Source organism: Callospermophilus lateralis, chromosome 7 (assembly GCF_048772815.1).
Source record: "Callospermophilus lateralis isolate mCalLat2 chromosome 7, mCalLat2.hap1, whole genome shotgun sequence".
NCBI classification, from domain to species: Eukaryota; Metazoa; Chordata; class Mammalia; order Rodentia; family Sciuridae; genus Callospermophilus; species Callospermophilus lateralis.
In genome coordinates this window covers 73,301,772-73,321,739 of record NC_135311.1, presented here as the reverse complement: position 1 = coordinate 73,321,739, position 19,968 = coordinate 73,301,772, and the positions used below count along the sequence as shown (strand labels likewise).

At 33.4% G+C, this 19,968-nt stretch overlaps 1 protein-coding gene across 10 annotated transcripts in view; it reads right to left on the bottom strand.

The window, feature by feature from the left end:
• Positions 1–16,801, bottom strand: part of Odf2l (outer dense fiber of sperm tails 2 like) — a 39,734-nt gene extending 22,933 nt beyond the window's left edge. For 3 of the 10 annotated variants that reach the window (XM_076863626.1, XM_076863627.1, XM_076863629.1), the window contains exons 1-8: positions 16,671–16,801; positions 12,700–14,434; positions 10,705–10,840; positions 9,772–9,897; positions 7,259–7,321; positions 7,076–7,147; positions 6,385–6,501; positions 2,998–3,183 (exon numbers count right to left, since the gene is read on the bottom strand). In XM_076863626.1, coding sequence (XP_076719741.1) covers positions 2,998–3,183; positions 6,385–6,501; positions 7,076–7,147; positions 7,259–7,321; positions 9,772–9,897; positions 10,705–10,840; positions 12,700–12,878 — 879 coding nt within the window. In that variant the 5' untranslated portion in view covers positions 12,879–14,434; positions 16,671–16,801. The other 7 variants (XM_076863625.1, XM_076863628.1, XM_076863622.1 and 4 more) reach the window with 6 other exon arrangements.
• Positions 16,802–19,968: the final 3,167 nt, after the last annotated feature.

Below are 19,968 nucleotides of genomic sequence, written 5' to 3'. Positions count from 1 at the left end.
CATAAAATTTTAAAGTAAACTTTTAAAAAAGTATCTATATTACTATCTTTTATTGATGGCAGTTCCAACTTAACTTTTTAAAGGATGTTAATGCAACTATTTTTAACCAATAATTTGTAATTACAAAGGTAATTTCCTTTTTACTTATTATACTTTTCATTTTGCATTCCATATGCATAAGATGCAAACAACTAAATAAGCATCTAGATGGTGTACATAGAAACTATTCCCAATTCTACAACTCCATAGCATTTAATAATACAGCTTATTTATCTTTGTTATAATAATGTCACACTGTTTTTAGACATCATCCCTCTTGGTCATGTTTTAAACCAGTGTTCTGCTACTGTCAGCAAAGGGATGCAAGTGGCAGTGGTGGCTAATCCATTTTGAATATGAGCTTCCTGAGGTAGGGATTTTTGTCTGTTTTGTTCATTGTGGTAGGCCTATGATTTTGAGAGTGCCTGGAAGAAAGCAAACACTAAATAAATAACTGTTGAACAGTTCTCACTAATTCACCCAAAGAGCTGTAGCCACTCTACCCTTGTCTACATTCCACAGAAAAACATCACTAGAGTACAAGTGTCAGTAATTATAAATCAGAAGACCCAGAAACAATGATGCCAACAGTTAAAATATGGATGCTTCCTTCTATTCTTTCCTCATTCATCTATTCACTGAAAAAGCATTATGAACATCTATTATGTGCAAGTTATTGTTTGTCCATATTTTTCATGGTAATATTTCTGGTATGTGGAAAAAAAACAGTATTCTATTTTCATATTTTGTGTAAAATGAAATTAAACATAAGTATAAGTTAGTTATAATATATATTATAAAGTGTGATACCATGTAATATTATAAATTAGATATTTAAAATTTTACTTATAAAAAGAAATTTATATATTACATACATAATTGAGACCTATAACTTGTGTGTGATATGATACTTAATTAGTGTGACATTCCTAAACCAGTTAATGATGAAGTTATCTTTTTAGAGAACTTTTTGAGATGGCCTACCTTTGTTCTTTGCTTTAAAGAAATGGCACATATCTCAACCACTAGAAACAAGTTAAGTCCTGTGTAATTTTCAAAAAAGGAAATGGGTAATTCTTCTGTATGCAGAGTTACAAGACTTTTAATATTCTAGTCTCTAAGTACTAAATGTAGGATCAGTTCTTCCCAGCACTTTCAAAATCCTCCTTTCTTCTTTCATCTGCTCTTATAAACACGCAGACACACAGCAAAAGCCCTTCCACTCCTCCTTCTACTGCATTGAAATTGCTTCTGAACTGGGTAACTAGTGACTTTCTATCAACCATAAACCACAAGCCCTTCCAAATCGTCACTCTCCTTGATTTCTCTGTGCTACCTGGTACATTTTAGGCACTGTATGAATGTGTGATGACATCTTATTAAATGATTATTTAGTTCCTGTTGCTAAACTCTTCATGTTTTGGACTTAAAGGGATACATTTTAAATAATGGTACTCTCAGGGCACTGTGATAAACAAGCTCATACTATCTGGGACTTATATTCTAATAGAGGAAAACAGAAAAAAGAAAGACGAGGTGGGAGAAGAGGAGACAACCACCAAAAAATGAGATGGCAATAAATGCAATGAAAAAAAAATATAAAGTAATATGAGTAATTATTGTAGGATAACTTATAATAGTCAGGGAAGGTATCTCTGAAGATATAGTAACCTGAATGATTAAAACAAGAACCAAATATAACGAGCTGGCAAAGAACATTAAAGCCTGAGGAAGCAGCAAACAAACAAACTCCAACAATTCCATGCATTAGAGGAAAAGAAAGGAGGACAGAAAGGCAAAATGTAGTCTCAACGTATACTGTATGCTGACCTATGTTTTCTCATGTATCCCTCCCTATCATGTAAGATAAACGGTATCATTATACAGATAGAGGAAATTGAAACTTGGAGAAGTTAAGTTCCTTATCTAATGTCACAGAGTTCACAAGTGGAGGAGCATTTCTACACTAAGACATGAGGCTATTTCAATAGAAAAACCTCAAGAATGTTAACGACTCAATTAGTTTTTGCCTCTTAAGAATACCTTCAAGCAATCAAATAGATCTACAGCCTTCTGGACTTTAAACCTTGTTTCTAATCCTTCTATCTAGATAAATTCCAATGAATATGTTTAAACATTAGACTTTAAAATGTTAACATGAACTTATAAAATATTGTTAATTTGAAGAAGCGTTTATATAGGTCTGTTTTCATTTCTAAAAGCCTCTAATAATTCTAACTTAAGTTCTTCAGAGGTGAGATACTAGTGGTGCATTAATAAGAAAAAAATTTAATTAGTTGGTAATTGAATAAATGTAACAATTTGTGAAAAACAACAAAGTGTTAAGGCCACTTTTCTACTCTGTACTATACACAAAGATATCTTTCACATGGTGTGTTTACGTCAGCATATGGTTTTAAATGCATTACAGAGATGAAATGAAGTAAATTACTGAATAAAATCATATGGTCTAATAACATAAATCAGCACTTCCCCAAACTGATATTTCTCAGAACCAGTTCCAAGAGTTGCTTTGTGGCAAAAGAAGAGTTCTGTGGTTATATAAATGTGGGAAACTCTTAGTTCAATAACCACAGTACACTGTGTTTCTGAACGCCTTCTCAAGGCCTTTAGTACAGTAATGTTCACTGTAACTTTCCAAAGGGAAACATGTGTGAAGCCTTACCCTGAGTGGGCTACAGAAGCTTTATGTGCATGTGTGTAGGATACACTTAACAATTCCTGTAAGTAAAGTCCCCAAAGAAATGCTGATATAATCCAATAGGCAAATTTGGATATTTTATGTAATCTTTCAGAATAAAAGATTAAAGCAAGTAGGATAAGTAAAGATTTTCCTATTTGTCAGTAGTGTTAAAAGAAGAATAAAACAATTGTACATCATGGCATTAACAACATAAATTAAGTACATAAATCTATGTAAAAAAAAAGTATGCTTACCTGATCTCTAATCTGAGAAGTAAGGTGTTCAATATCTCCTGTAAAATGATTAAGCCTTTGTTTGTAAATTTTAGAAGCCTTTTTTAGAGCTATAGTTTTTTGCCTACTTGCTTCTTTCACTGCTGTAGTCTCATCCTTATTTGTTTTGAGTTGCAAGTTCCATTTAGCTATCTTGATTTCTAAGTCCTAAAAAAAGTATTAGCAACAATTAAATTATTTCAGAACTCTAATGTTCATATGAACATTATAAAAACACATATATTATCTTCCACATATATTTTATCAAAACAACTAATCATAAGATTTACAAAACAGGAAAACAGTGTGAAGAAAGGAGACTGTACTAATGCTTCTTTATAACCAGTTAAGTAATGCAAATTTTGACTATTTAAGCCTATGGAAAATTAATAACATTATTAAAGAGACTAAACTATGATTAACTAGGACACTTTTTTAGTTCACATCTAGAACATGACACAAAGTACCAGTTTTAGAAACTAGTTTTAGAAAGCATAATTGAGCTGGAAATGATTTAAATAATAGGTATGCAAAGCTCAAAGGAAAGTGGTAGCTTCCCAAATATAATGATATTCTTCAGTTTGAAAGATAAAAGTGTAAAGAAGATATGATGGAAATCTATGAAGGGTACAGATGAGATAAACATAGACTTATTTACAAAATTTCAATTTGCTGGAATAAGGAGGCATGCCACTAGAAAGAGCTACATTAAGGACAATGAAATTACTGTTTTACTCAAAGAGTTGTAAATTTATGAAAGTAATGACTGATTTTAAGACCAGACATGTTTAGATAAATTACTGACTATCAGATCCATAATGTCAGTAAAGGTAAAAAGGTATTGGAAGGCTGGCTTCTCCCACTGAGTGTTAACAGGCTTGACCATCTCTTTGACATCTTTTGGTAAAATGAGACAGAATAATAGCCTAGGTGGAAGAAAGATCTTATCCAGAGTAACAACTTTTGTTTTTTTATTTCAAAAGTTTTAAGATATTGTATTTAAAGTTTTTGAGTGTTAAGTATATGAGAATGTAAACACTTAGGATTTTAATGCTTTTACAGTTTGAAAGCTAGGCAACATCAAAAACAATGTGGATTTATTAGATAACTTGGATTTTAATCTCTCCCATTTCTCAGACAATTATTCTAATTAAAAAAATTCAGAGGAGTCACAGTAAAAGATAGGGCTTTTCAACTTTATGATCAATAAAAACTATGCTTCTTAACTTTCACTTAAAATAGAAATTAAGAAGTACATCTTTAGATTTGACCCCTGTGGAGAGAGATTTGGGAAACTAAAAGATGCGGCAACATGTTGTTGAATTGTTTTCAAAAACATACCTAAAACAACAACAACAACAACAAATCCCGTGAAACATTGTAATAGCTGGGTAAAAACAAGGAAGAGCAGAACAGCAAGTCCATGGAAAGAGAAAGGAACATCCACAGAAAATACAATTGCCATTCCTCTAAAAAGCCACAGGGTGTCAGTCACACACCATGAAGAGTTGCTACACAAGGGAAAAAATGTTTACACATAAAAAGTGAAATTGAAGTGGCTGCAAGCATATTTTCTCACTAGTTTTGCCAAATCTCACACTTAAGCATTATAAAGGAGTATAATAAAACTATTATTTTTACAATTTCAAAAATAACAACTCAGTCATTTGCCAAATGAACACATAGTTCAAAAGCTATATACTGATGCCTATTATATAATTATTCTCTATATCTTCTAAAAATATAAAATATAAAAATATCTCAATGGTAGTTGCCAAATTACAAATATTTAGATGGAAAAAGTGGTTTAAAGTATCTTTGGGAGAGTTCTTGGAGAAATACAACAAACAGACTCAAGAAGAGTAAAAAACAAGGATTATTCCAACCTAAATTCATTGTATTCTCTTAAAAAGTAAAACAGAACAAAATGTTAAGCCTAAAATCAAAGAACTAAATTCTTGTCACTGATTACTTAATGCTTTAAATTCCAAAGAATAAGTATGATAAGCAAGTAGAAAAATCAATATCCTAAGGAAACTTCTTATAATCATTTCTTAACAGTAGTGTTTTTGAAAATGAATGTGAACTCAAAGTATTAGGAGAATGTTATGGCAAAATCTCTGGATTTTAGCCTTCTGTTCTTTTTCCAAATTATGGATATAAAAAATGTTTGTTAAGCTTAACTTTAAAAATAATTTAATATTTCATTTTTAAATGAAATATTTTTAAAAAAACTTTCCAACCACCATTTGAGCATATAATTAAAAGTTGTGTGACATAAATTGGCACAGATAACTACCTGACATACTAACTCACAATTATTCTCTTGTGTTTACCAAACAGAGCACTGCAATACCAAATCCACCTCATCTGCAGTGTCCTAGGATACCAATGCAAAGGACACAAGGATCTCTAGGGAGAAGGTGCTTAAAAAAGCAAGCAAGGGGAAACAAGCAACAAAATTTACATCTTCCATAAACATTCTCAATGTCCTCTTGAAGGGCAAAAGCTTTTTCTCATTAAAGAAAAAACTTTTAAAGGCCAGAGCACAGTTCTGAAATATGTGCTGCACAGTTGCAGACATCTGGTATGAGTCAGGAGCCTAAATGCAATCAGACTTCTAACTAGAAGTACTCATGTTCGGTGGAGTTTGGGTCTGTATACTTCTGCAGAGATGGGACCACTATTCCTTTCCTTTGTCAAAAACAATGACAATAGATCGAGTTAGGTTGTGATACATGATGACAACTTGAAATAATTATCTCAAAGTGATTGTGATTCAAACAGAACAATTAAAACAAAAATTCCCTTTAATTTTAATTTTACAAGGTTATATAACAAGAAAATTACCCAATTATCTGAATATTAAAGCTAGATTAACTAATTTTAAAATTATTATAATTAATAAAAAAAATGTAATGACTGCTTATTAAATATGTGTGAGAATATGTATGTACACATGTAGAGATATAAAAAAAGACTGGAATAATATACACCAAAAAATTAACATTGGTTTTGGTGGTTTAAAGTTGTTTATATTTTTTCCTTTATCTTTTCCACACTTTACATAATTTCTACAATAAACATAAGTTAACTGTATCTTGAGAAAGATTTTGAAAGTAGTTAAATTTCTACAAATCCTTCCTAGACAGGTATTAGAAAGAAACGGCATTTTCATATTGAGATTTGGATCCAAGTCAGAAGGTCTAGGAATCTTATGATCAGGATTTACCTTCAATATGGATTTCCCACGGCAACACTGAAATTGAATTCTTTTATAATCATTATGTTTCATAACTAAGGAATAGATTTTATAGTTTTTATTAATTTTATCTCTTAAATTTAAAAAATAGTTAAGTAATTTATAACCTTCATGTATTCTTTCAACTTATCATTCTCTGCTTCCCTTTTATGAATCTGGAGCTGTAGTCGTTCATGTACTAGTTTAACTGCCTGAGATAAACGGTTTGCTTTCAAAGTATTTTCCTATAACAGAGAAAAAAGAACAAACAAAAACATTATTTGCTATAATCCCCAATACCTTTAATTTTACCACAAATGAAAACACTCTAAAAAGCTGATAAAAAGCAAAGTCCTGCTTTACATAAACTGCTGCCTCATTATATTTCATGTAAAATCAGGAGTTTTCTTCCCACATTTAATTTGATGTCTCCTAATAATTATCTTTTTAAATATTTCCATCTGTCCTTATAAGTAAAATTATAGGTATATCTAAAATGCTACTATTCATACCAAAATTCCTTAATTTGAATTCCAAAATTCTAAATCATGAGTCCCTAATTTGTAGTGATTTATGCCAAGTAACCTTACTGAAATACAATAAAACCCTAACAAACAAACAAACAAACAAAAACTTAAAATGGTGTACTTGATACATAAATCTTGTAAAGTATATTAAATAATCTAATAATCTGAACTGTCAAAAAGCACTTCTTGCACAATTTCTGAGAATATGGAATCAGGATGGGAAGAAATAAAAAAATGCGACAATATTAAGAAAATATGATGAATTAAGATAAAAAGCTCAAAATTTGCTTACCTTTTCATTCTGAAACAAACAAGAAAGTTCTTGGATATAGGCCTCCTTTTCAAGTACCTTCTTCTTAAGATTCTTCAGCAAAAATAATGTAAGAGTTAGAAATTTCACAATTTACTATTGCTAATTTTATAAAGTCAAGTAGCAAACAAGCAAAACAAAAATACAAAATGAAAAAAAACTTACAATATTTTCACTTTCATTATCAGTCAGATTCTGTAATAACATGCTTGGTAAATTGTCTCCTGTCTGTAAAGAAAGCATTTTATCATAAATGCTCACAAAGTATAATTCTCGACATAAAAAAGTAGAAAGAATAAGCATAATTCAAAAAATTCATATGAGCAAATACTATGCACTGTGCATATTTCTAAAAGTTAGCCATGGGAAAGACCTTAAGTTTTCCAAATAATTTTTGTCCATAATTTATTAATTTACTAAAATTAATCCCCAAAGAATATCTCAGGAAGTATAGGTCAATGACATATTAAAAAAAAAAAAAACCCATACAGAAAAGCAGCTTAACATAATGCTATCTGTAAACAGGAATAAATTACACTTTAAATTCTAGCAATAAGAAATTTCTTAAGAAATGACAATAAATTAGTAATGGAATTGTACATAGCCATTTAAAATGAGACTAGAGAAAAATATTTACAGTCCCTAATTTGTAGTGATTTATACCAAGTAGCCTTACTGAAATATCATAAAACCCTAAAAAACAAATAAAACATATCACTCTTGAGGATAGGGCTCCTGCTTGAGAACGTGAAAAAGCTATGAATTTCTTTCATCCCAAAACACATAAACATGTATATATACAATGCAAAATTGTGCACACAATTTCAGAGGGTTCGGTGTTTCATGAAATCTGACCTTGGACTCTGTAAGAGTCCATGGAATTCATCTTTAGATTTCCTTTTATTCAACCAATATTTAATAAATACTGTTGAGAAAATAGTGGTTGTTATGATTTAGATGTGAGGTGCCTAGCAAAAGCTCATGTGTGAGACAATGCAAGTGGATATAGAGGTGAAGTGATTCGGTTTTGAGAGCCTTAACCTAATCAGTGCATAGGGATTAAGTAGGTGGTAAAAGTAGACAACTAGGATGACTGGGGAGCTGGGCCACAGGGGTATGCTTTTGGGGTTTATATTCTGTACGTGGTGAAGGGAAGTCTCTTTCTCCTTCTTGGTGTGATGTCCTGAGCAGCATTCTTCTGCCATGCCTTTCCACCAAGATGTTCTGCCACATCTTAGACCCAGAACAGAAGAGCCAGCCATCTGTGGTCTGAGACATCTTAATCTTTGAGCCCTAAAATAAACTTTTCCTCCTCTAAAATTGTTTAACAGATCTTTTGGTCACAGAAGTGAAAAAGCTAACTAAAACACTGATGATACAGTGTCAAGTGTAAAAATCAGGTTATAAAACAATGAAATAGTAGGTTCTCAGTTATCTAAAACACAAAAATAACACGTACATAGTAAAATAACAAAAAACTACATATAAAATTTATTATAAAATAGTTTTAGTAGTGACTTTTAAACAAAATAAAGGTATTGTGTCCATCCACAAATTTAAAAAAAAATATATTAAAAAAAGCAGTGACTTTTTACTGAGGAAATTATTAGTATTTCTTTGAGTATCTAAATTTTCTATAATGAAGCATGTAGCTTTTTTAGTTACAAAAACTGTTACCTAATATTAGGTAACAATATTCAATATATTTTACAATTCTGAGAAAATGTCACCACAGTAAAGAACAAAAGAAAGTCAAGAATTATTTGTTCTATTCATAATGGCCAGGAAATAAAAACCACCTCAGTGTCCATCAACCAGTGTGAATGGATAAAGAAAGTGGGTACACATACACAATATGTATGTGTACCTATACACATTGTGTGACTATTCAAACATAAAAAAGAATGAAAGCCTATCATTCATAATAGCATTGATGACACGGGAGATCAGAATGTTAAAATGAAAGAAGCCAGGCACAGAAAGACATATACCACGTGACCTCACTCATATGTGAAAGGTAAGGGTTGATATTTCATAGTAGTTGAGAGTAGAATGGTGGTTAACAAGACATGGTAGAGAGCAGCCAGGATGTAAGGATGGGGGAAAGTTGATCAATGGGTACTAAGTTACAGTTAGACAAGAGTAATAAGCTCTGGTATGCTACTGCACAGTAGGGTGACTATAGATAACAATATTGAACTGTACAATTCAAAAAGCTAAAAGAAAGGATTTTGAAAGTTTTCACCATAAAGAAATGGCAAATGTTTAAGGAAATGTATAGGTTTAAATGTTTCGCAAAGTATAAATATAACAAAACATTACACTGTCCCCCATTAATACATAAAATTTGTTATATGTATCTATATTTAAAAATTTTTTATTTTAAAAGAAAATACATAAATATAATGTATATGAGATTAAACTCCAAGAATGTATATTTTATTGTAATCAAATAAATTATAAGATTCTAAATATAGAAAAAAATATATTTTCTATAGAACATGCTATTTTCATGCTTATAAAACATTAAAATAGGAGTTAGTTTAATTATTGCTATTTCTAACAAAAATTCAAAGAATTTCTTTCACTTCAAATATATCAATATTTTAGTTTTTAGATAAATAACATTCACGAGAGGAATATCATTACTAAGTGGGTGTTTAGTGTTGATGCCTTACTTGTTTGTAGTTGGTCTTTCTAAGAAGATGCTCTAAGGCTAGTTTTACCCGTTTAAACGTATCTAATTCTTTTGTTAATATTTCCCTCTGTTTAGAAATCTTCAAACTGGAGACAGAAAGATTATCCTGATAAAATATAAGAACCAGACATATTATAAGTACCAGGTATACATTTTAAGATATGGCATTAAAGTAAAATATCCTAAAATATTAAGATTATTATCAAAGAACATTTTTCCTAGTAACAAGATCATTCTAATGCACATAATAATAGTAAAATTTGTTAACAGTAGGTAGGATCTGTTACAAAGTACATTACATTAAAATAAAAAGTAAAGGCTTAAACTCTAGAAGTATTTCAGTACTTATTCTAACAAAACTTACAGGATACACTCTATTTTTCTCCCTAACTCAAACTTCAGCATGTTGAAATTTTAAAATAGTTTTCTATTCCAAATAGCACTATAGAAATACAGATACATTTCATCTCTCTGAAGATTTTGGTTTTAAATTCAGTCTTTTTAGTTTTTTTTTAAAGGTAATGAGGATTAAATCTAAGGTCTTGCCCATGTTAGGCAAACATTCCAGTGCTGAGCTACATCTCAGCTCTATAAACTAACTTTTGAGAAAAAGCTGAATCTCTAGTTCAAGGCAAGGTAAGTCGAATACCAAGATATACAGTTCACAGCCTGGCCTCTTATCTAGCGTATTCCTGAGAGAGAGATAGAGATAGAGAGAGAGAGAGAGAGAGATTTTCTTTTTTAAAGAAAAGTACTTAATGACACCGGAATAAAGAACACCAATAAATCCCATAGTGGGTATTAAATACCCACAAATGACCATACGTATTCAAAATACATGAGAAATCAGTTAATGCATTGAATACTGCACTAATTTTTCATTTTGTTAAATGTTCATAAATCAAATACTCACATTTTCAAAACTCATCTCTTCAATGGCATTTTTAAATAATGGCAAAAGTAATTCTATAGAACAGGTTGCCAACTCAGCTTCTTTAAGTGTTGCCCCCAATTCAATCTTTTCATCATTTCGGATGTCCTGGTCCAGGCTAATTACAAATGCATAAATAAAATTTAAGTTAAATCTATCACATAAACTGGTTATACTTTTTATATAAACATAGCATGGACTAAATATGACAGTCCTATAAATTTTTCTACAATATGCAATATTAACTTGTCATTTAAAAACATGTGTATTTTTTCTATATATTTCTATACTTTTTCTACACGATGTATACACAGAAAAATAATTTTTAGAATATTTAGACATGTAAAACACAAAGACCACTAATAGCAGCATTTAACTGTGCTGTTTGATAATTATTCAAAATCCCCTTTCTGGTTTACAAAATGAAAAGTGTAAATATCTTTTTTTCTTCTCCAACTTCTTCCTTACTCCAAATCAAGAGACTTGTCTTTCTAGACCTTATTGCCAAATCTTTCCATGAAATTCATTGTCCTTCATAAAACTGTCCTTCATCAATGAATGAAAAAGCTAAACAAATGAAACACAAACTAAAGTTCTGCAAGTCTCCAAAAATCCTCCACATTTGGCTTTAGTATACATTTATTACCACTTGAAAGTGAAATATCTGATTGTTTTTGTAAGATTTTTTTTTTCTTTTGGCCATGCTGAATTCAGGATGCTTCTCACAACCTTCATCAGCCACAAGATAGCCTTGACCTGTTTTTATCTGTACACACACAAAATTTATAAAATGGGTATACACAACTTTGAAGAATAGCCCAGAGTTAAAGGATACAACACTTTTGGAACTCCTAGAAATAAAGGGTCATAAAGAGGGGTTAAGAGAATTGGTTAAGTACAAAATTTCCAAAACCATTCTATGAAATTTCGGCGTGTACAGATAAAGACAAATCAAGACTGTCTCCTGGCTACCAAGGATTTCATTTAAAGATGCTCCTAAGAAATGCTATATCACCACTACTCTTTAGCGGAAGGAAAATTTTGAGTCAAAAAGTCTAAAAGTTTGCCAATAAAATTTAAAAAGTGCTTTCATATCACCTGATTCAAATGTATGATATATCAATATCACTGTACTGTCATGTGTACCTAATTAAAACAAATAAAAAAATTTTTTTTAAAAATCAAAAAAAAAAAGAAACTTTGAGAAACTATTTCACTTACATTTTATTTTTATGTAACAGAATTTATTTGGATAAAAAAAACCTGTGTAACCGCATTTAAGGGAGTTTTTCAAAGATTTATATATAAAATTCCAGGTGATAGGAAAGCACTTTTTAAATTTTATTGATAACATTTTCTTTTCTTCACAGAACATAATATAGTGACTTGTTAAAAACTTATGGCAGCTTACAGGCTATGTCACAAGGTAGATTTTCTTCTTAAGGTTTCAAGGGCCTAAGAAAATCATGGCTATAAAAGATATCTGTCCCTTATTAAAATGACAAGAAAGTCAAGAATTATTATATATAACAAAACAATGTTATTTTCAAACAAGTTAAATTAGAAACTCAACTATCCTATCCATAATAAGAATAATGGTTATTTTAAGACTGCTGTTTTGGGGAATAATGATTCCTATAAATAACAAGTGCATTTCCCATTCTAAACCAGTGAAATATGATAAATATTTGTTACAGAGCAATATATTAAATGATAATGAATCAGTACTTATGAACTACATTTCCAGTCTCATCCTATTTACATTTTATATTTTCATTTGCTTTAGTTAAGATTTACTTTACAAATTTCTAATAGGTTAGATTTTCATTTTTAATTGTGTTGTAATTTTAAAAAGCATAGCTAAGTCCTGCTTAATGAATACATCTATATTCAGATTAAATATATATTAAACAATGAATAATAAATTTGAAGATAAATATTTTTGAAATAATATTGCATTTGGCTTAAATGATTTACATTGTGGACAAAAGATGAAACCCTGAAATCAGAATATTAGAGTTCCTCTCATAATGATGAGAATACCAGCTGAGACGACTTTCACTAGTATGTCGTGATAAATGTTCTTTCTCTGATGGACTTCTAAGATGGGAAAAGAATTCTTCTGAATGACTTCCATCATTTCTAGGCTTCTCCATAAATTCAGTAAGCAGATTTATAGATGGCTTCAATAACAACTTCACATAAGCTGAAAGCTAGGAAACATTTTAGTTATTGAACTTATTATTTAGTAGAGACTTTGTTATTACCCTATAAGATAAAGATTCTAATGATATATAAAAGAACATTTCTAAAGACAAATATCAAAATTATAACTGCTACTCGTGGTTAAATCAGTCCCAAATTGCACAGCACAATTACTCTTCTGTTGCCAATTTTCACAGACTGTTTTCAAAAGGCCTTCTATTTTCTACATAATTTTAAGAGTGTAGAAATCTTCATTAGTCTATTATTTGAAGTATTACAATAACACTTCATCTAACAGAACTAGAAAATGGATATACAAACGGGATTAATTATCATCCTCAGTTCCATTAGGCCCATCTAATAAGAAACTTGTTATGCCTAGGACTGTGAAAATCCGAAAGTATTTTCGATAGTAGTTGAGAAACAAACAAGCAAGAAAAAAGAGACAGGATATTCTTTTGACAGTAGACCTTTAAAAACTTAATTTATTTATTCTTATTCTCAGCTTAATCTAGGATATTCTTAGGTAATAATGAATACATAGATATCAGTAGTTGCAAACTTCACTAAGTTATCTAATTGTTTTCATTCAAAGTTGGAGATATCATTTAAAAAATGTAAATGTTGGGCTGGGGATGTGGCTCAAGCGGTAGGGCACTCGCCTGGCATGCGCAGGGTGCTGGGTTTGATCTTCAGCACCACATAAAAATAAAATAAAGATGTTGTGTCTGCCAAAAAAAATTAAAAAATAAATAATACAGAAAGTTGAAATTGACAGAAAGAATGGCTGATCTGTAAATACAAAGCCCAAGTTCTCTGCTCCTTCCCAAAGTATTGCCCTGATTCCTCTAACCCATCAAGATCCCTAAACAACTAATAATATTTTTAGTCACATAGTTTAGAATTTAATTGCTCCATAAGTGCTCATGTTTTTAAACTTTCTACTAACTCTCTGAGGGTAAATATCATACCCATCACCCTCTGCTCTGAAAAATTACTTAACACTGTGGGCAGCATAGGTTGAGGTCCTCAAATACAAGTTAGGGTAACCAGATCATAGGACCCTTTTGAAATGAAAACAGCTGACAAGAGCTAAATTACTCAAAAGAAGATGGGACCAAAGATGTTCAGAACATTGTCTAATCACAAATAAAGTCAGCATCCTATACCGGATAATCATTAAGCATTTTTCTTTCCTTCAAAGCAATTATAATTGCTGCCATTTACAGCACAGTGATTGACCTTATAAACATAATCTCTCAAAAAGCCTCACAAAGTTGCTATTAACATCCAAAGTCTACAGATTAAAAAAAAAAAAAATCAGTCTTAGAATGGTTAGCTTGATCCCCAAGACTACTAGCAAGAAATTGCTTGAATTCTGTTTTGAACGAAAAGCCTCAAAATGCTAACATATGAGTAAACATAAAAATCAACACAACAACAATACAAACTTGCCTTAATTCCGTCAGATTTTAATTCAATTTGTATCCAAAAGATGAAAAGCGTTCTGTACAGGGAAATAAGGGATAAGAATGAGCTACTTGAAGGTACACACTACAAATCTAAAGAGCGAACAGCAGTAACTAGACTACTAAAATCCAGTGTGCTAGAAGTTGTGAAATGGATTCATGGTGTACCACAAAAAGTCAAAGGACAGTGAATGTCAACTGGCAGAAATCTGGGAGACTTTCCAAAGGAGATGCAACCTCAGCTGAGTCCGACAAAACAAGTGTGAGTTGGCCAAACAGGAGCAGAAAAGGCATTCTGGGTGGGGGGGTCCAACACTGGAAAGAGCAAGAAAATACCACAAGTTCTCATTCTTTTGTGGAAACTAAAAAGTCAATCTCAGAAAAATGAAATGCTATAGTAGTTGCTAGAGACTAGGGAGGATAAGGAGGAATGGGCACAGAAAGGTTAGATAAGAGACACCAAAACACAGGAAGAACTGGTTGTTTTCTTATAGCACAGTAGGATAACTGTTATTTATAATGATTTATATTTCATAATAAGAATATAAAAGTTGTAACATATAGAAATGGTTGATGTTTGAGGAAATCAAAGTGCTTATTACCCAAATTTGGTCATTACACACTGTATACATATATCAGATTATAGTACTATATCCCACAAAAATGTACCGATATGTCTGTTATGGTTTGCATGTGAGGTATCTCCCAAAAGCTCATGTGTGAGGTAATGCAAGAAGGTTTAAAGGAGAAATGATTGGGTTATGAGAGCCTTAACCCAATCAGTGAATTAATAACCTGATGGGATTAACTCAGTGGTAGTTAAAGGCAGGAGGGTTGTGGCTGGAGGTAAGACATTGGGGGCATGGCTTTGTGGCACATATTTGTACTTGGCCAGTGGAGCATCTCTGCATCTCTTTCTCTCTCTCTCCTTCTCTCTTCTCTCTCTCTCTCTCTCCCTCTGCTTTCTGATCATCATGGGAGCTGCTTCCCTCCACCACACTCTTCTGCTGGAGCCCCAAGGAATGGAGCCTGCTGTCTGTGGATTGAGACCTCTGAAACTGTGAGCCCCCAAATAAACTTTTCCTCCTCTGAAATTGTTCTGGTCAGGTCTTTTAGTCACAGCAGCAGAAAAGCTAAAACAATGTCTAATAAAAATAGTAATAAAAAGAGCTAGAAACACCAGGGACCATGGCTTGTAAGAGGGAAAGGGAGAAGACACGAGGCTGGATACTAAATGGGGTGACTGCTAGCCAAGCTCAAGAGCTCAGATTTTTTTTTTCCTTAAAAGGTAACAGACTATGGGCTGGGATTGTGGCTCAGCAGCAGAGCACTTGCCTGGCACATATGAGGCACAGGCTTCTATCCTCAGCACCACATAAAAATAAATAAATAAAATAAAGGTATTGTGTCCATTTACAACTTAAAAAAAAATGGTAACACCATTAAATATATTTAAGACCCTTGTAACATTATGCATCAGATGAGAGATAAACTGCTTTGAAATGGCCTCTCCCCAACATTCAGTCACAGTCTGATAACTGTTATTTTCAGTAAATAACAGGCATCATTCACAAGCCACCTAAATTCAGAGCTACCCATGGAAGACCACGTTTACTTTAATTATAGCCACCCCCAAAATGATCATTATTGGCCCCACTTTACAGATAAGGAAAACCGAAGTCAAGAAAGTTCAGTGATCCGCCCAAGATCACTAGGCGGTTAAATGGTAGAGCTGGAACTGAAAGCAAGTCAGCCTCTAGCACTTGCCATAAGCGAAAAACCCACCAAGGGATGGGACCTAGAGGATCCTGAAGAAGGAATTATTTCCTGAGGCTACCAGAAATAAGTCTCACTTTTGGAGCTTCAGAGCTTTCCACGATCTCGCATAAAATTTGAAGGACACTTAAAATACAGCCAAATGGATTTCTGAAACAAACAGGGCTATTCCCGGGGACCCATTCTGCACCAGCCCGCCTCGCACTAAGATCTGCTACCCTTTCTAGGAGTAAAGTCTCGCCGCCCTTTCCCTGAGGAAAGGGGAGGGTAAATGCAAAAGCAGATTAAAATCCAGCCAGGGTGAGGGCGAGGATTTTCTCTTACAGGACCCCACTCGGCCCCTCAGACAGCCAAGAGACCAGTCAAGTTTCCCACACAGACCCCAAGGGCCCGCCTCAGCCGCCGCCGCTGCGTTAGCACGTCGCGATGACGTCATCCCGCCGCCGCGGTGAGAGGGTCCGCGGGGGCTGATGCAAGTGTAAAGCTCGGCCTACGTACCTATGCTCCTCAGCTCCGGATCAGCGAGGAGGGAGCAGGAGGCAGGGAATAGTGGAGTGGGTGGAAGGCTAAGGAGAGGGCGAATTCCTAAAACTGCTGGCGGCGGAAGAGTGCCGCCGGGTGCTAAGGCACCAAAGCCACTCTAGTAACCGGCCAGCGGCTTCTCTGGCAACGGCTGCACCGCCCCTTCCGTCGGGCCCCCAGCCGATTGGCCCGAGTTCGCGAGCGCCTTGCCTGCTGCTATTGGCGGGAATGAGGGGGCGGGCCCGGGGATGTGCTTTGTTCTGCCTTTGTTTCTCTGGGGAGCTTTTTATAACAAAAGCTTTTGTTTTCTGGAAAGGAAAGGACTTGTGTTTAATCACCTAAAATCTTAACAGCTCATCTGGGAAAGGAAATAAAGCCAATTTCGAACTTTCAGACACTAGGATGGACGTGCCAAGCTTTTGCTTAAAAGCGGAGATTTCAAAAAGCTAAGGCAACTGCTTTTGAAAGAAACCTTGTCTAAAATACATGGTATTGTTTAGCCAAAAAAACCTTCCCTGGGCCTAAAGTTTTTCTCTGTTAAATGAAGGAGCTGCATTGTGTTCTTCAAAATGCCTTCCAGCTCTCATTTTTTGTGTGTGTGTGTGAGCGCAATAGCCAGTTGGTATGATTTATAAACTCCTGAACAAACTGAACAAGGTTTTATTGAGAGAATAAAAATTTCACTCAGTGCCTCTATTTCATGTTCCAGTTATGAGATTTAGGCTTACATATTCATAAATAGAGCAACTATCAATTGGGCCGTTTAACCATTCTAATTATTGATTTTACTAAATAGTTCCTTTTGATGATGCCAACAATGCCTTCTTTTCCCCCAGCACTGTGATTGTCCAGCAAAAAGTTCATGAGAATTAAAATTTAATAATGTGTAATTTTTATATGTCTGCAAATGCTGAAAAATTTATAGGAATTGTGGTTTAAATGTCTACTCTTAGCAATAATGTCCTCTGACCCCTGGCTAACCAACTAATTTCTCTGGGCCAATTTTCTCAGTAAAAGAGGGGAGGAGCCCAGTGGACTTGGGATAAAGAAGGTGAACAATTCTACTTGGCTTTTCAGTGCTAACCTAGGATTCTAGCTACCTTGCTAACTTGAAAAAAACTGTAAACAAACTGCACTTGTGAAAAAATGCTTAATTAAATGGCATTGATTTTAGATGAACTAACTTTAAAAGACATCTGTGAGGAAATAGACACAAAAATCTAAAGTTAGACTTCTAATAAATAAGTTCCATGGAGGATCAAATTGACAGCTTTAGCTGAATTGTCCAGGCTAAATAAATCTGGCATCATTGGTCATCTAAATTTGTTCTTAAAAATCTGGATAGTGAATTTGGGGGAATGATTTCTTACTGTTATTACTTAAGTGGGAAAAAAAAGTAACCCATTCTAGCCCATTTTAAACACTCTTGACCACCTGTCAAAAAACGTTAAGGAAAAATATGGAAATGTTGGGCCAGCATACTTTTCTATGTAGAGTCAAATAGGAAATATTATGGGTTTGAAGATTATATAGTCCTTGTCATATATGTAACACTACATTGTTGCACAAAAAAGTCATAGAGAATACATGAGCTTAGTTGTGTTCCAGGAAATTTTAATTCCAAAAATAGTGGGCTACATTTGGCCCACAGGATATAGTGTATCAACTCCTGATATAAAGGATGAAAAACATCAAGTATTCAATAAACATTGAACTATTAGTCATGTTTGAGTGTAGTATGCAACAGTATATCCTATTGGATGGAAATTGTGATTTCGTTCCTAATGGTAACTGTTTTATCAGGTTTTTCACTGCTGTGACTGAAGACCTGACCAGAACAACTATATAGGAGGAAAAGTTTATTTGGGGGCTCAGGTTTTATAAGGTCTCAATTCAGACAGTCAGCTCCATTCCTCCTGCCTGGAAGTGAAGCAGGACATCATGGCAGAAGACAGTGGTGGAGGGAAGCATCTCAAATGATGATCAGAAAGTAGAGAGAGAATCCACTCACCAGATACAAAATATTTACCTCAAAGGCATATAACCCCAATGACCCACCTCCTCCAACTACACTCTGCTGGCCTTCAGAAACCACTCAGTGAATTCAGTTAGGGGATTAATTCACTGGGTTAAGGCTCATAACCCAATCATTTCTTATCTAAACCTTCTTACATTATCTCACACATGAGTGTTCGAGGGACACCTCACATCCAAACTATGACAAGCAACAAATATGAAAAAATAACAAATTTGTTAAGATATTTGGTGAATTCAAATAATACTTAAGCAAAATAAAAAAGCAATTTAAAAATGGTTTGGTAATGTTATAAATTTTCAAAAGATGGCTTCTGAACAATTCCAGTCATTCCTGTATATACATTTCTCCTTGCTTTGTAATTGCCAGTAGAATATGGTAAAAGTGATATTGGACCAATTACAGATGTAGGCATTAAGAGGCCTAGGAGGTTCTACTTTCTTCTCTTGGAAACCAGTTACTATGTAAAAAATCCAGTTACGATGGAGCAAAACCAATCAGATTCCACCTGAATGACCAGGTTTGTGAATCATAGACTTTCAGAGCACAGCCATATTCCCACCTGAATGAAGTAATATGAATGACCCTAGCCAACACCATAGTCTAAAGGCAAGCAAGCTGATACAACTTTCATTTTGAGAAAATAACCTAATACATCCCAGACCACTTAACCCTAGTAAATTCATTAAGCAGTGCCCTGGATTTTCATAAAGTTTATTTCTCATTATCTGAATTGCATATACTCTTTCCAAAATGTTTTTGGTTTTCTATTGTTGTTAAAACAACAACCATTTTATTGTTCATGATTCTGTGTTTTCAAAATCCAAGCAGGGCTCAACTAGATTTTTTCCCTCCTAGTACTGATAACTGGGTCTCATCATCAAATTGCAACCAGATTTCAGCTGAGGCCAAAATATCAATGATGAATTTACTCATGTCTGATGGCTTGATGGGATCAATCAGGAGTCAAGGACCACTCCCACCCTATCCATGTGAATCTACATGTGGCCAGCATGAGTTGCTTTTCATGGCAGCTACATCCCAAAAGTGAATACCCCAAGCAGATGAAAAAGAAGCTGCAGATCTACTAAAAGATTTCATATTTTGGTAGCTTGTTACTTTTTATTGCTAAGTATGAATATAATCTGTTTATCCTTCCTTTATCCTGATGATAACACATTTAGGTTTTTAGGTTGCTTGTAGTTTTGGGTGTGTGTGTGGGGGGGGTGCACATGTGCA